This window comes from Trichoplax adhaerens, genomic scaffold, assembly GCF_000150275.1.
Source record: "Trichoplax adhaerens TRIADscaffold_4 genomic scaffold, whole genome shotgun sequence".
Classification (NCBI taxonomy): Eukaryota; Metazoa; Placozoa; class Uniplacotomia; order Trichoplacea; family Trichoplacidae; genus Trichoplax; species Trichoplax adhaerens.
The window spans coordinates 5,597,295-5,613,434 of NW_002060946.1; the positions used below are offsets into that span (position 1 = coordinate 5,597,295).

Here is a 16,140-nt window from a genome sequence, read left to right on the forward strand (position 1 = left end):
TTTAGAAACCGATATAGTAAAATATTTACACAAATATAATCACTTTAATATAACCAGATACGATATTAAAGTATCGTAGCAATAGTCTCTACTGAAAGAATAATATGTAGAGCAAGCTGTCTAAATATGTCTTGAGATATTCATAATAATTTATAATTTATTAATAAAGTAAAAGCTTCAATTCCGCAACAATTGTAGAATTAAGAAGATCATATATTAGATACTGGTTAATTTGATAACGCTATTTCCTCAATAATAAACGTAGTTCTATTATTGCACTTATTAATTAGTTTCTTCCGTACGTAACCATTAAGAGGGCCAATCTTATTTCCTTTCAAATATCCCAAATCCTAGTTTGAAACATTTTTGCTTACTTAAAATGATTATGTAATTAATTATATCGTGTCATCGGTTTGCATTGTAATTTACCTCTGTAGGACAAGATCGTAGACGTTCAGGGGCTATAAGATTGCCTAATACTATATCATTTATCTATAGAGATTTAACTTCATCGTCAATTTTATCAGCGTCTACTTTTTATTTCAAACACTTCATTAACGCATTTAAAAATGAATACATACCGTCATCTTTAAGTCAAAGCATTGAGCAATACTCTCTTCTGTTTCAAGGCTGGCTTGAACTTCAAAGCCAAGCTTGCATGTAATTTGACTCGGTTTACATTTATGACACCGGCGCACGTATCTACGGAACGAAATAGGATATATAAATACAATAAACCTACTAATTTCTATGTAACCTGTTAAAAGATACAAAATATTTCTTCAATTTTTTACCTATCATCATATATAAAGTTCTTTTTCTTGCAAGCCATACAATGGAAATAGAATTTTATTGATTCTTTATCAAGATCTAGTAGCTGACCTGTCAGTTCATCAATTTAAAGTATTAATAGATCTAAACAAGAATAGTACAAAGCATTCACAAAACATTGCTAACCTTCAATACAAACTAAGTTTCGATTAGTATTACTAAGTTGCAACCTTCGCAGACTTTTGAGATCAATACTTAGCAAATTATTATAAATATTATCGGGTATTCCTATGGTTTCATTTTTCTAAATTATATAATTAAAAAAGGATTTATATCAGAATCAGTAATTGCTATCATAAATAATCTTAGTAATACTATAATTATCTACAATATACCACGTCTTTTTCCGATGTTGCTTTACAAACAATAGAATAACGATCAGCGAAAAAGTTGCAATTTGAATCTAGAAAGAATCAACAAAAAATTTATAAAGGACAATTAATCAGTCGCTAATTAACGGGAAGAATGAAACGCGATTTGCCCTTGCCTTTTTTCTTAATGCAGAGATCTTTAATATATAGAAGACAATTTTTCTCACCAAGGCATTGAACCAAAGAATTTAGTAAAACAACAGTCTTGTCCAAATGGATCATTACAATAGGTTCATTCCTTAACAATTGTGAAGTATTACAATCATTGCTTTCGTTGGGTGTTCGCGGGATACTTTTACTAAGTATACTGCTGTCCGTTGCATATACGTATAATCCCAGTTGAGAAAATGAAACATTAGAAGAACTGATTTGCTGAATATTAGAATTTGGATCATCATCATGTCTTATGTAGACAACTTTGACCGCCGTGCTAACTCGTTGACATTCTCCCGATAACATTTTAACCGAATATAAGGAGCTAATCTTAGGGTAAGAATAAGCATCAAAGCTTGCTGTGATTGATTCGTAGAGATATTCCTCATTAGAGGGAATCAGAGTAGCCGAAGATTCTCCAGCACGAGCAGTAAGAATATAACAATTTGAACAAGAATTGTTGTTATCGATATTTTGTAAATTTTTGTATTCATTGTCGTCATTTAAAGGTAACGATTTCAGTAAGCTAAATAGTACTGGAGATTTCTGACTGTTCGTTCGATTAGCTACGTCTAAATTGGAAAATTTGAAGCACTTTCCTTCACCTTCCCTTAAGCAATGATGCCAACTGTTTAGCTGACTCACTTGACAGTCTACTATGATTTCGGTAAAAGTTCCGCAGAGATCTTGTACAATGAGCATCCACTTCTGTTGGCAATATGAGCTAGAGCTTGATGCCCTATGGATAATACTTTTAACGACATTGTTTTTTCTTGAGTCTGTCCTTGAACTCGTAGAATTTCTTGCAATAGTACTACAGATTCTTTGTATTCTGCCAATAAATGATACACTATTTGGGTGCTTAAATAGAGAGCTACTTTCAATTGCTGCATGTAGTGACGTACTAGACCCGTAAAGTGATCCATCATCTGAACTTGTTACTAAAGTTAGCGAACTCTTTATGGATCGAGTTTCATTCTTGGTCTGATCAAACTCGTTACCAGCTTTGCTTTCATCTGACCCTATTGAAGACAAATTGCTACTATGGAATATTAAACGACGACGACGAAGATCCTATAACGTAAACATGAAAGTAAAGTAGTACTATTAATCGCGTATTTAAATATATTATCTAAGCAATAGGTTAGTACAAAATGCTGAAACGGTAAGGCGTTGCATGAATATAATAAAAGAAATATTAAAGAACCTTGGATAGTGGTATTCGACTCTCATCAGGGCTAAGAGCGCTACGAGAAGAATTGAGCAGTTTTTCTGACGATGGATAAATAGTTAACGATAAGTACGTGCAAGCGTCATGTTTGTGACGTTAAATAAGAGGTAACTTACGAATATCTACTGCTGTTCTGACGCCACTGTTTTGGCTACCATCTCCAACAATGCTTTCTGTTTTCGTATTACTAAGAATACCGAAGTATGTACATATAAGAACTGGAGAGTCCTTAGCTGGAATGTCCAGCCTCTGCCTAAAACAGCAATCAAAGATTTCAATTTAACACTACCAGTTTTATGTAGACACAACTCTGTAAAAATATCGTTACCAAGGCTCAAAAATTTCCACACAATCGCCAGTTTTGTATTTTATTGATGTTTTAGTTTCACCAGTAAAAATAGCAATCACATGGGAGTAATTTGATAAATCATCATCCTTTTCGGTTTGACCAATTTGATTATGTTTGACAACATTGCAGAAGGTTATAGATAAACCATAAGACTTGCATTCTGTTAAGATTTGAACTTCTATGGACGATTTCTTTTCTATATTGAACACAGACGTTAACAATATTACAACAGGCATTTATGATACTGACTATAACGCCACCTATGCAACTATACAGAGGTAACGGTTACGCAGCATTATAATTAATTTCATCAACCTAATGTGGCGGTTTCTTCTTTTCTTTTTTACTGAATTGGGCGGACTTTCTACAAAATTTTCATCCATTGAAGGGCTATCACGGCTGGTCAATTCTTTTATAAATTCACTGGCTTTTCGTTTACGCATTAGAACTTTATGCGATGTCAGTTGCTTGCTACTTAGCAGAGGGGTTGAAGTCACATTGGTTTTAACATTTTCAGGAGAGCTACTGGCTATGCTGTTAATTGATGATGAAGGTGATGATATATTTTTTGACGATGGAGTTTTGTAATTCGATGAAGTCGTTAATTCACTTTTAATCGAAGAAAAAGATGTTTGTCCTGTAATTTCCTAGAGATTTGAATAGGTACAATTAATGTAAAGTAAGGAATATGGTCAAAAAATAGAAATACTTCCAGATACTATATAATACGCACAGTGTAATCTATTAGCATAGTGCTCACAGGTGAGCATAGACAAGTGCAAGCATTGATTTCTTCCAAGCCATTAGAATAAGTACAATGACGTATAAAGAATTATCGACTTGTATAAATAACTTTCTCACCTCTTCTGCTGCAACCAGCTCTTCATCATCTGATGAATCAAAGTCGTAAATATCTTCAACCTGAATAGTAGAAAATCGATATTAGTAATATCCAAGGATAAGAACATATATCATTCATGTTGGTCATGATTAAACAACTACCTGACTACTGTTAACGATCGTTTTGGCCTTCGTTTCATCTAATGCTTCGGCTACTAAAATATCACTTCCATTATCGATTGTATCTTCTACTTCAGGCCAAGTTAAAGAGTCGCCATCACTCCACACTATATCATCTCCATTTTCGATATCGTCCATGCTGACAAACGAATTTTTTCTACATTGACAAATGGATAGCATCAAAAAGCTGTTATAGTTACAAGTTTGTCATGCCATCGTACACTACATGATGGTAATGCAAATATACACAACGCAGCATTCAATTCTTGACTTAAACAATTGCGTTGCATTTAACCTACTTTGATAAGTCAGCTTCTACTTTTACAAGACTTTGCTCTAGCAGATAATCGTCATCGCTGTTGTCATTCTATAATCATTAAGTATATAATTTGATTCATTTTGTATAGGTTATGTGGCAATCCAGTATTTATCACTTTTGGAGTTGATAATTTCGAGTAATAGTAATAAGTCTAATACCGGGTCAAGTTTAATTTAATAAAACTGAGCCTGTACAGTAGATGGAAATTTGAAAGTAATTGGATGGCTAACCTGAGCGAATTGATCTGAACGGTTATGATTCCGAATACTCATCTTTCACCGCCTACCAATAATAGGAATAAAAATACAATTGAGTCAGTTCGATTTGGTTAGCACATTGTAGCTTGTTTTTCTGTTAATATTTTTAGTTTAATCATGAATCTCTTGGTTCAAGGTATGCACGGTACTCGTCTGTCTCCATTCCAGATGGAGAAATTATAACTTGTAGATATTATCAAGTTATTGGAGGGGAAAAAGAAGAACAATAAAAGCAAGTTTATCGTTCAATAGTTTTAATATTTCCTGCCCTGATCCTCTATGCAACTTTGTAATAATTTCACTGACTGGTATGAATGAATAATTCGATAATGAACGGCCAATATAGCTCGTTGAGAAAGGCAAGCCATTTTGTAAGTTTGAAGTACACTAGTATTAGTCCATGGCTGCAAATCAGCAGTATCATTCCTGAGATTTATCATCTCAATTATCGATATGAATACGAATAGTTTTGTCCATTTAGTTCATTTGTCTGCCATTGCAGCTGAATCATCAGCTCTAAAGGTGTAAAATCTTGTTCATTTGTGCAAGTTACTGAAACCTGAACAGAGCTTATGATATAAGCAAATATTACATGACTGTGAATACTTTACACTACATATCCTAAACATTAATTGAAATCGATGGTTCCTGAAGGGTGAAGGTAAAACCAGTAAAATTAATGGCTGATAAAGACAATTTTGTAGACAATATCAAGCAGTTTATGGAAGAGGGTTAAGGATAGTTCGATAGGTATTGATGTATCAACAGCTGCAACATGGAATGCACACTTGTAGACAAGGTTGTAGGTACTCTACTTACCAATGGAGGTTAACTTCTTGTCCACTATTGCAGCAACCTAATCCAGAAAATTAGGTATAGTATGCAATTTTAGGCTTGCAATAAGATTGTTAAAGTGCCATCTATCAGAATGTCTAGTTTAGCCCAAAGGACAGAGCATACTCCTAGTCAGGTGGGTTAAAAACTGGAGTTAAAAGTCGAAACACGGTGCTCGGAGCTACAAGAAGACTTGAAAAGTAGCAGTAAACTAAATGTTTGTACATCTATCTTTTTAAGCAAAAACGATTTGTATCTTTTAGGCTGTCTCAGGCGGCACAAAATGTTATCCCGTAGAGACCTAATAGACTCTCATTTCGGCAGTTTCAAGCTGGAAGATTGCAACTTTTCTAGGTTTTCCACAAGCTCTGATTGAAGGATAATAATGATATTTGCTACCCAGCTAAGAAGTTTCGACTTTGGAATGGCGGTAGGCCGTCTATACTTTTGCATACTGAAATTGAAGTACTGTCCCTTGTGGTACTAAATTACCTATAGTAATTAAGCATAGTAATTGAGTCAATCCAGGACTGTATACTTCAACTAGTACAATAAGAACAATATGTGTCAAATAGATGTCACAAAAGGGCATGTCAAGTCTGTACTTGGCGCTGCAAATTGCTACCTCAATGCACGACATCTGTTTTACATCAACTTGCATGGATGGAGACTATCGAGAATATGAAAAAGGCAAAACTGCGAATGGCAAAGAAAGCAAACTACAGGATCAATTTAGGGACTTATAATGGTAGATAGACCATGAAGATCTCTTCTTGTACATAGAGTTTCTTCTTTATAGTACAGTACTGCTAGTGAAGAAATGGCTAGGCGGATAGCATACCGACAACTGGATACTTTTCGTAAATACTACTGTACAGCTTTAGCATAAGCCTCTGGCGAGGAAAGCAAGGCACAGGATAAGCCTACTGCAGATCCAATGAAGGGTTAGAACATCAAGATCTCTACTCATATGTGGACTTTCTTCCTTATAGTACAGTACTGATAGTGAAGAAATGGATAGACGGATAGCATACTGACAACTGGATACTTCTCGTCAATACTACAGCTTAAGCTAATGCCTTTGCAAGAAAAGCAAGGTCAGAATAAGCCTACTGCAGATCTAATAAAAAATGCAACACTGCAGAAATGGATTTGCACAAAGTTCTACACAATCTTCGTATAAGGTAGCTTTGACTGCTTGGGCTTGTAAATGTGCTTCATTTCGTGCCCAACACTGTGCACGACATGACTGAAGACATAAGCATCCTGCCATGAACGTAGATTGATAATCATTTTATGAAGCACACGAACTATTATCCACCATTTTATATCGGCAAACAGTTCCAAGTGCGGCCGAGTTCTGACTGCCTACACACGGAATAATACCTTATAGTTGTTTACAGTAAACCAGTCTAGATTAATCGACAGTAGACTAGGATAGATTGCTATTTATTACAAATAGTGATGATACAAATATTTCGACAATATCAATAAGGTGCAATATGCCTGTTGTGTACTCCAACTTTCAACCGTATTAGAAGATTTGATCGACCGGAACTGTTCGATAAACCGTGAATATTATTCAACAACAGAAGACTCTTTGCCTCCATCGTCGAGCATAACATCATAACGTGTGTAATCAATCAAGGATCACAAAGCAAATTATTTATTCACGAGAATTGGAATTCACTTTCAATTTAGTCAATAATAAATAACAATACAGTATACTGTCTAATAAATCACGAGCATGTAAAACTCGTATGCGTTAACCGTATCCAATTATTCATTCTAATAAGTCTACTGTACATGAATTCATTTGAGCGCAGATTAGAAGTACTCGTATCTAATCAAACTATTAATATCCATATTACATTGGAAAGACCAGCTACATACGAATAGACTGCTCTTCAATACGACATCCTGTATAGCGCGCTATTGGATAATTATTTTACATACCGAGAAGTTATAATTAATGAATCGATCTTTAATAAGAAAACTAGTACCATAAAGCAATTGCAATTAGTACTAACTCATCCGTACTATTATAAATAAATAAAGTGAAATATTGAATCATCCGCTATGTCAATTATTGCACCATCGATGGTAAGATGACTGCGAAATAGAAGACAGATTAATTCACGCATAAGATTACTGTTAAGACACCCACGTAAGAGACTACTGTAAACAACCTTAAGTCTATAAAACTGATCAAACAATAATACATAGATTGATGCATAAAATGGTAAAAAGCTATCGTAGAGTATTATCCACACCAGATGATTCTACTTTCGATCAATTTTACATGAACCCTTCAGTTTCTACTTATTCCCTATACCGCAATATAGGATAAGCCACCTCTGAACGAAATTATTAAGTATAGCTGGGCGGTAACGCCATTACACCGGTTGCTGCTTTTCGTACACTTTGTTGCTTAAATATGGCGTCCTTGAAAGCTTCAATATCTTGTAAACCAATAATTTCAATGCCGTAGTTGCTGCTATTTTGCCCTCCAACGGTAGAAGAGATGCGAATACGGTCGCATTCAAAAGTGGGCGATATGGTTACATCACTTATTTGATCCAATGGAATAGCTTTGATCACTTTTTCGCTGGGCCAACAGCAGCCTAAATGGGATGATGTGGACATTTTAAAATTGTTTTCAATCATTATCAATTTATGGTCTGTTTGTATTGCACTTGTACGAGTATTCTTCAAATCATAACTTACCAATTTGATTTTGTGGTTGTGGTGGTGCACCGGCTCCGCAACAAGTACAACACTGCATGTACGGATCTGCACGAACTTCTACAGCATCTTCGTATATAAGGACTTTGACTGCTTGCGCTTGTAAGTGTGCTTCATGTCGTCCCCAACAAATTGCTCGACATGGCTGTAGAAATAAGCAGCCAAATCCGGGTAAACACGAGCAACAACAAGCTTGCTTCATCATAAAGCTAGCAAGAGCATTTTCATCCAACTTTCCTTCATAAACTACTCGTCGTTCGCTAGTAGCCTTTTCATACGGCTGCGGCTGGGAAAATACTGTCGCTGATTGTGCCATTTTAAAAAGATTTTGTGATTGCTTTACCACTAGTGATTTTCTTACCAATAAAAGCAGCTTTATATAAGGTTTGGTATACCTTGTAGCGATGCACTATTGTAGTATTTTTCACCAAGCACCATACAATGCCAAACACTAGAAACTTGCTGTGCAAAAAAAACGGATAGTGAATTAAACCATAGACCACAATTAAAAGAATACAGGTGTGTTTCTAGTGGTCCATGACTGAATTGATGCTAATTTATGAATAATTAATTAATTATGAATTGCCTACAATTATGGATGCTAAAAACATCTATTAAAAGCACAATAACAATCGATGGCAGTAAAACTCTCGTCATGGCTAAAAATATGAATACGTGTACAATATTGTTATATGTCCATAGTCCAGTAGTTGTTATTTATGGCAATCTTGGATTATGATGACGTAATGGTTATAGTTTACGTTGTTATTATAGATATACTCAAAAGAAAGAGGCTAATGGTGGGAAATCACTTTAGAAGAGTAATCTCCAACACTGTCAAGAGTTACTAAATTCTCTTCGTATTCATAAATCCGTAGAAAAATACAATATTTCTATTTCTCCTACACTTTATATGTCCATAGTTCAGTAGTTGTTATTTATGGCAATCTTGGATTATGATGACGTAATGGTTATAGTTTACGCTGGTATTATAGATATACTCAAAAGAAAGAGGCTAATGGTGGGAAATCACTTTAGAAGAGTAATCTCCAATACTGTCAAGAGTTACTAAATTCTCTTCGTATTCACAAATCCGTAGAAAAATACAATATTTCTATTTCTCCTACACTTTATATGTCCATAGTCCGGTAGTTCTTATTTATGGCAATCTTGGATTATGATGACGTAATAGTTATAGCCTACATTGATATTATAGAGATATACTCAAAAGAAAGAGGCTAATGGTGGGAAATCACTTTAGAAGAGTAATCTCCAATACTGTCAAGAGTTACTAAATTCTCTTCGTATTCACAAATCCGTAGAAAAAATACAGTATTTCAATTTCTCCTACACTTTATAGCACATAGGAGTGTATCTGGAGAATGCTCAAAGAATCATTTAATACTATGGCCAACGATGGACTAATACTCGGTATAGTGGGGCGGCCATTAAAATTAGATTGCAATTTTCTGCAGTATTTTCACTAAACCTTGGCAAATCATATCAACTGGACATTCTCATTTTGGGGATATGAACCCATTATACTGTACAGCCAATGATGAATTGTGAATAGTGTTGTAGTGAACGGAAGTTGGATGGCTCACTTGATTAAATTTATACAATATAATTATTATATATATTTTATTATTAAGTAATGTCCCATAGGATGCAGCATTATAATTTATTGTAATGTCATCTGCGCGCACGGTACCTAATATATACAGTAATTATAGAATTTTTAAATCAAATTTAAACAAGGATTAATTTTCTTTGACGTTCTGATTCAGTATACAGTACGAATATGATCGAGACCATGCGGCTGTATCATACCTCGACTATGAACATGATGATCTATTTGAATAATATTCTGTAACACAGATTCACGGAATTACGATTAAAATAATATACAATTCTAGAGTCTTCACTAATAATACGTTGTCAAATAGAAGAAATCGGTTCTGCTCCTACTATAGGAACGTCGTTGTAATAAATGAAAAAAATGAGATCAAGATATGATGTCATATAGCTGTTTTAATCTTTCTATCAACTCTCTTATTAATAACGTAACTGTTCAGAGGCGGGATTTAAAGAAATATAGGAATAAATCCGCAAATTAAAGCTGAATAATTAGATAAACTTCTTGAGTAATAGTTTGTTAAAGAGTCTCAAAACGTATAGAATATGAATTGCTTTTCCATTTGTTTGGCATTAATTAATAATTGGTTATTAATGAAACTACGGCATGCAGACAATGCATACTCGAGATCGTCCGAAACGATGATACTGTTAAAAGTAAAATATTGTACCTGTTATTTGACGTCAATCTAAAAATACTGCTAGGTTTTCATTATATTAGGCATAATGTACAGTTCCGATTGCACATTATGAACAAAAATAATATTCTGTTGTACTATATGTAATTACTGCTTAGGCGTATCATGAACAATTGGGCTAGAGTCCGCTAAATTACAGGATATGGAAGACGACAATTGACGAGAAGAATGTGCCATAGTATTAATAGAGTGACTTCGTAAGGGTTAGTTTTAGATGTGCATGTATTCGAACCTCATATGTATGTAGAACCTTCTAAAATACTCATTCTATGTAGATTATAACAACTACTAATAAGTTCTAAAATATTCCATGATAGATTCTATATATGAGTGTTGCTGTCATATTTTATTAGTTCGCCTTTATAAGTCTTAATAAAGTTCTATACTTTGCTAATACACTGTCTCTACATTTGCTCGAGAATTTATTACAGAATGATTCCAATTCCTGTATATTAAGTCTAAGTATCATGCTGATTCATACGCGTACACCCCTTTTGAAAGTGATACTTTGCTATGATACTGTACCACTGTAAGAGGTGTTTTTTATCGGCTAAAATTCTACTTGAAACGAAGTATTGCACATCATTTAGGCACAGCAAAACATTAACTGTCAGTTGGTGGTAACATCCGTCCATTGGCTGTTTCCTTGCGCAGACGTTGTTGTTTTAGGATTGCATTTTTAAAATCTTTTGTATCTTGCAAGCCGATAATATCAATGCCATAATCGAGATCCTTCGGTCTTGCACTAACAGTAGAAGTAATACATATGCGATCACACTGAAAGGTAGACGATATTGTTACATCAGTTATTTGATCCAATGGAATAATTCGTATCATTTTCGGGCTGGGCCAACAAAAACCTACATAGGAAAATCAAAAATTTGAATTCAGTACTGTATACCATCATTAATATTATTTTAAAAACTCAGGTGTCAATTAATCGATGGTATAGGCGCCAACACGCGTACATATCGTTAATGAATAAAAAAGGCTAACATAAACTACTTCAATACTGTACAATTATATTATAATGAATCATTTGTATTGGGTGATCCAAAAACTTATACGTTGTCGTTATATCTGTACACGTAATTCCTAGTATTAACACTTATTGGTATCATCATGATTTAATGGCAGTACTGCGAACTTGATCGGACATTAAATTATTGTAGCGATGAAATCATGTATGATACTACAGTATTTACCAATATGATTTTGTGGTTGTGGAGGCGCACCGGCACCATAACAAGTGCAGCACTGCATATATGATTCTGCACGAACTTCTACATCGTCATCGTATAGCGTTACTTTGATCGCTGCAGCTTGCAAATGCGCTTCATGTCGTGCACAACATAGTGCGCGACATGGTTGCAATAGTAAACAGCCAAAGACCGGGAAAAAGGAATAACAGCATGCATGCTTCATCATGAAACTGCTAAGAGCAGCTTCATCAATTTTTGCCTGATAGATTATTTGTTTTTGATTGTTCACCTTTGGAAGCGGCTGAGAAAATATAGGTAGTGGTGAGACCATTTGGAATCGTTTCGACGGATTGCTAAAGTTTGAATGCTTTAACTTTGAAAATAATTCACACCATTCACATCTGGCCCTTCTGGATTTGGGCTAGAAAATGAATTGTGCTGTCAATTATTGTACTGTATAATTAATTACACATACAGCACATTATATACTGTATGTTAATGTATAACATATCGTCATATATTGAGTTATAATTAATTAATGAATGAATTATGGTTTGGATAGTTAATGATAGTCGTCGGGCGGTAATAACAGTCTTGGACTACTAGAAGAAGACCTGGACTGATCACTCCCTCGGACAGGCAGACTTTTCTTACGTCAATATTAAAAAATGGCGACTTAGTATGGGTCTTCCGTGTCTGTTTTCTAAATTACTGGTACTAATTTTAAAAATCGTCTATGATCTTATAGCACCGTTTTTAAGTGGAACTTTGCAACAAATAATAAACTTCAATGCCATATTACTTCATTGAGAAAATATCGGGCAATCCAAAATCGACCGACCTCATACTAAAGTACTGCCTTAACGGAGTGTTAGGCACTTATTTGTTTTAGCGGAAAATGTCTGTCTGTCCAACAGTGATCAGTCCGTGCTAGTCCATGCTACTGGGTAGCAAGAAAGCACCAAGACGCTACAAGTTCTTGCTACAGTGTACAGTACTGTAGCAAGAACAGGTCCAGTAAGGATAACCCTACAGTACAGCTAGGGTTCTGTACTGTACACTGTGGAGATCCACTCCTATAGTATTTAGCATCTCTTGCACCTTGCTCGTTGCCCAGACCTTCTTTCTATCTCAGTGGAATGATGTCGTGGCCCTCAAAAATTCTTCTTTCCTCACTAACCGCCATGGGAAAGTTGCAGTTATGGACAAATGTCACTTGAAAGGTTAGGACTTACTGCTGATTGACATTATTATAGGCTGACTTTGACTTTGACTTGTTTGCGGAGGTATGAATTTTAGTAGCATAGTTGATGTAGAGAATTTTATCTACACGACAGCAGTCCTATTCTTCATGCTGAGCACGTTTACAGAAAATGCAGATCTGTTCAAGAAAAGAGATCGCATAGTCATCTCTAGCATCTTGAATGGTAGATAGTTTACTTTATGGTAAAAAGATAGACAAGTACTATTATGAGTATCGGATCCAATGATTGAAACAAAATGAATCACATTTTTGCTAAAATTCTGTTGCAATGGAGGATATTTTTTGGACCTGAACTGGTTTCTTCAGCTCTGTACACCTGACACATGGGCCGAGTGGTTCATGCATTGATTGATTTCTCCTACTTTAATATACTGTACAAATTATTACAGTATTATAAAAAATTGAAAGCTACTTTTAATATAGTTAGCGACTAGTCCGTTAGAGATTTGTTGAATCAAAGTTGATCCGATTTTTTCATATACTGCAATGATGACTGGAATAATCCCAGCTCGCTTTGAGTTTCGCAAAGAAACATTGAAGAGACAGTTGTTCCGAACGTCAAATCTGAGCAGAATTAAAGATCGGAAATGAAATATCGACTTACTCCATAGACATTTGAGAAACTTGTGGTTTATTCGAAGCAGTGGATTAGGAATGATACTAACTGTAACATGCTTTATTCTTAGGAATGGTGTTCTGCTGTAAATGCGGATGGATCAAATGATAACGTGCTACTCGTGTGCAGGTGAAGGATCTTATGCTTTGTCTTGCATAGGATCCTGACTGGGTTCCTACAACAATTTTTTTGCTATCTAGAAGAAAGTGCAGACGTATCTGCTGTTGGTGGTGTGGAGTCTTCACAAAACCTGCTACTGCAATAAAATGCCTGCAGCTGTAATGCTAGCTAGTAAGTCCAGCTTTACCTTGAGCGACTGCAGACCTAGTTTTGCAAGTAGTGTATGATACATTTCGACTGTAGTTACTAGTTAATGATGATCAAAACCACCTACACAGACCTGTTCTGAGTCTTGATGACAACTGTATCTGATATCTTTGTTAATTGCATATTCTATAAGCCCTTGGACATGGAATGATTGTATAGCACTGAGCTTATAATTGTTACGTTTCTCCACTACAGATATTAGGGCTGACCGACCACATGCTCTGCTGTAACTTTCCGAACGCCGTTTTGGACAGGTACAGTGTATGAGTTATTTTGCAAAATTATTTTTAAGCTAGGTCTAGAGGTGATGAAATAATTACGACAAGCATATGTCAGAATTTAATGTTGATATTGAAATTTTATTTCCTGATTGGCCCTTAATTAGTTTAAAAAGAGTTTTGCGGCTTGGAAAAGTGTCAAATTTGCACCTAATGGCAATATTTTTACTCATCTTCTACACTGTAGGTCAAGCTTTTGTGAATGGATGACGTAGATGTTTTTGGCTCTGCAGTGACTATGAAGTACGGCACCTACTTAACTGTAGCGTAACTGATTTCTTTTGTGGAAGATATAATGATTATATTCACAAAAAGTATAGTAGAAATGTACTTAGAATTCGTAATTTTTATGAATTGATTATGATTAAAATGATGAAACAAAAAGTCTCGTTCGTATGAATACATGATTTCAATCTAATGTTTCTGAATATTTTTATTATACTATGGTAGTTATACATACAGTTATTAATGCTATATTTAAATGGAAAACTTGAATCTTTAATAATTGAAATGGAAGAAGTGTATCTATAGGAATCTAACGCGAAGGCTTTTCCATTATTTACAATTCTACAATTAATAGGACAGTTGTCACGATGGTACAGCAAACAGCGCTTGAAATTGGGCAAAGACAAAAGTTTTTGTTGATTATTATTAGATGTTAGAATTGATATGAGAACAACAAAGTTTGTCCTAAGATCATCAATATATAGTATATATATACATAATGGTGCTATTCTAATGTCCTGTACAGAAGAAATATGTATAACACAATATCCCAGACTATTGATAAACAATAAAGCCAGCGACGTTCTATACGTGCATATTAAAATCTAAATTTTGTATATATTTCTCTGGATTATACTGCATGGCCAACAAGTCATTATCAATCGTGTCCAAACTCTCTGTTGATAAATTTAACAATCCACTTTCTTTCTTAAACCATTCTCCTACGGATCCTGACGTAAAAATATGACCACTTGGTAAGAATGCGCAAGTATGAACTTCATCGACATGTCCCTGTAGAATGGAAGTACATTTTCCAGTGCTGACATCCCATACCCTAACGCTTTCATCATCGGCTGCTGATGCCAGAAATGTAGCATCAGGAGAAAATGCGCAAGCTTGAATCCATCCATCATGACCCACTAATACGTGAAGAGGGTATCCTTTATCTACATCCCATAGTATCACGGTTTTATCCCACGATCCTGACGCTAATTGATTCTTACTGGAGTAAATTACAGTATGTACATTACCGGAATGACCAGTTAACACTTGGATACATCGAATACCACAGTATAACTTCCAAATTCTAATTGTATGATCCCATGATCCTGTAGCGAGCTGATCTCCATCAGGGGAGAATGCACACGATTGAACACAGCTAGAATGTCCCGTTAACTTAGTATAAAGTTGACTTTTATTCTCATTTATTTTCCATAAAATGGCACAATTATCCCAGGAGCCAGAACATAGTAAGGTGCTGTCCGGTGAAAAACAGCAAACCTCTACGCTTCGATGATGACCTTTTAAAGTTATAATGTCTTGACAAGTTGTTGCTTTCCATAGGATAATTGTTCGATCGGTAGATGATGTTGCAAAATAATTATTGTCAAGTGAGAAACAACAACAACGAACAGGACCTGTATGCTTTTCTAAAGTTTTAATTAAGGATCCTGATTGACAATCCCAAACACAAACGGTGGCATCGTCTGCTCCTGTTAATAATAGTGTTACATCGGATGAAAAAGCACAAGTATTGATTTCATCACTATGGGCTTTTAACAGTTTGACGCTAGCATCTTGAGCATTCATTTTTTGGATCTTTGCGGATCGATCGTGCAATAACGATTGATTTTATGAAGTGAATGAATAAGATAGTAGATGTAAAGTTACTAGGCATTTGATTCCAATCTAATTTAGTAATGTCTTTGTGTTGCTTTTCACCGTTAATTCCATAATCCACATCGACGGTAAGTTAAAGCAGAGCCTTTCTGGCCATGGCTCTCC

General features: G+C 35.1%; 4 protein-coding genes across 4 annotated transcripts; all 4 read right to left on the reverse strand.

Moving 5' to 3' along the window:
- Window positions 1-227: 227 nt before the first annotated feature.
- TRIADDRAFT_55831 (uncharacterized protein) lies at window positions 228-4,546 on the reverse strand (the record flags this gene model as incomplete). Its single annotated transcript, XM_002112082.1, has 15 exons — window positions 228-350; window positions 430-492; window positions 582-702; window positions 795-882; window positions 958-1,075; window positions 1,167-1,234; window positions 1,370-2,429; window positions 2,563-2,627; window positions 2,703-2,839; window positions 2,915-3,131; window positions 3,297-3,582; window positions 3,797-3,856; window positions 3,938-4,112; window positions 4,255-4,322; window positions 4,505-4,546. The coding sequence occupies 15 exons, from the start codon at window positions 4,544-4,546 to the stop codon at window positions 228-230; spliced, it is 2,691 nt and encodes an 896-aa protein (XP_002112118.1).
- A 3,189-nt stretch (window positions 4,547-7,735) lies between these two features.
- On the reverse strand, window positions 7,736-8,432 carry TRIADDRAFT_63887 (uncharacterized protein; the record flags this gene model as incomplete). The annotated part of the gene is made up of 2 exons (XM_002112083.1): window positions 8,093-8,432; window positions 7,736-7,989 (listed from the first exon to the last, which is right to left on the reverse strand). Exons 1-2 carry the CDS (start codon window positions 8,424-8,426, stop codon window positions 7,736-7,738), a joined length of 588 nt encoding a protein of 195 aa, XP_002112119.1. The 5' UTR covers window positions 8,427-8,432.
- A 2,614-nt stretch (window positions 8,433-11,046) lies between these two features.
- On the reverse strand, window positions 11,047-11,976 carry TRIADDRAFT_55833 (uncharacterized protein; the record flags this gene model as incomplete). The annotated part of the gene is made up of 2 exons (XM_002112084.1): window positions 11,047-11,303; window positions 11,649-11,976. The coding sequence occupies 2 exons, from the start codon at window positions 11,974-11,976 to the stop codon at window positions 11,047-11,049; spliced, it is 585 nt and encodes a 194-aa protein (XP_002112120.1).
- Window positions 11,977-14,940: 2,964 nt separating this feature from the next.
- TRIADDRAFT_55834 (uncharacterized protein) lies at window positions 14,941-15,945 on the reverse strand (the record flags this gene model as incomplete). The annotated part of the gene is made up of 1 exon (XM_002112085.1): window positions 14,941-15,945. One exon carries the CDS (start codon window positions 15,943-15,945, stop codon window positions 14,941-14,943), a length of 1,005 nt encoding a protein of 334 aa, XP_002112121.1.
- Between the last annotated feature and the right edge of the window lie 195 nt (window positions 15,946-16,140).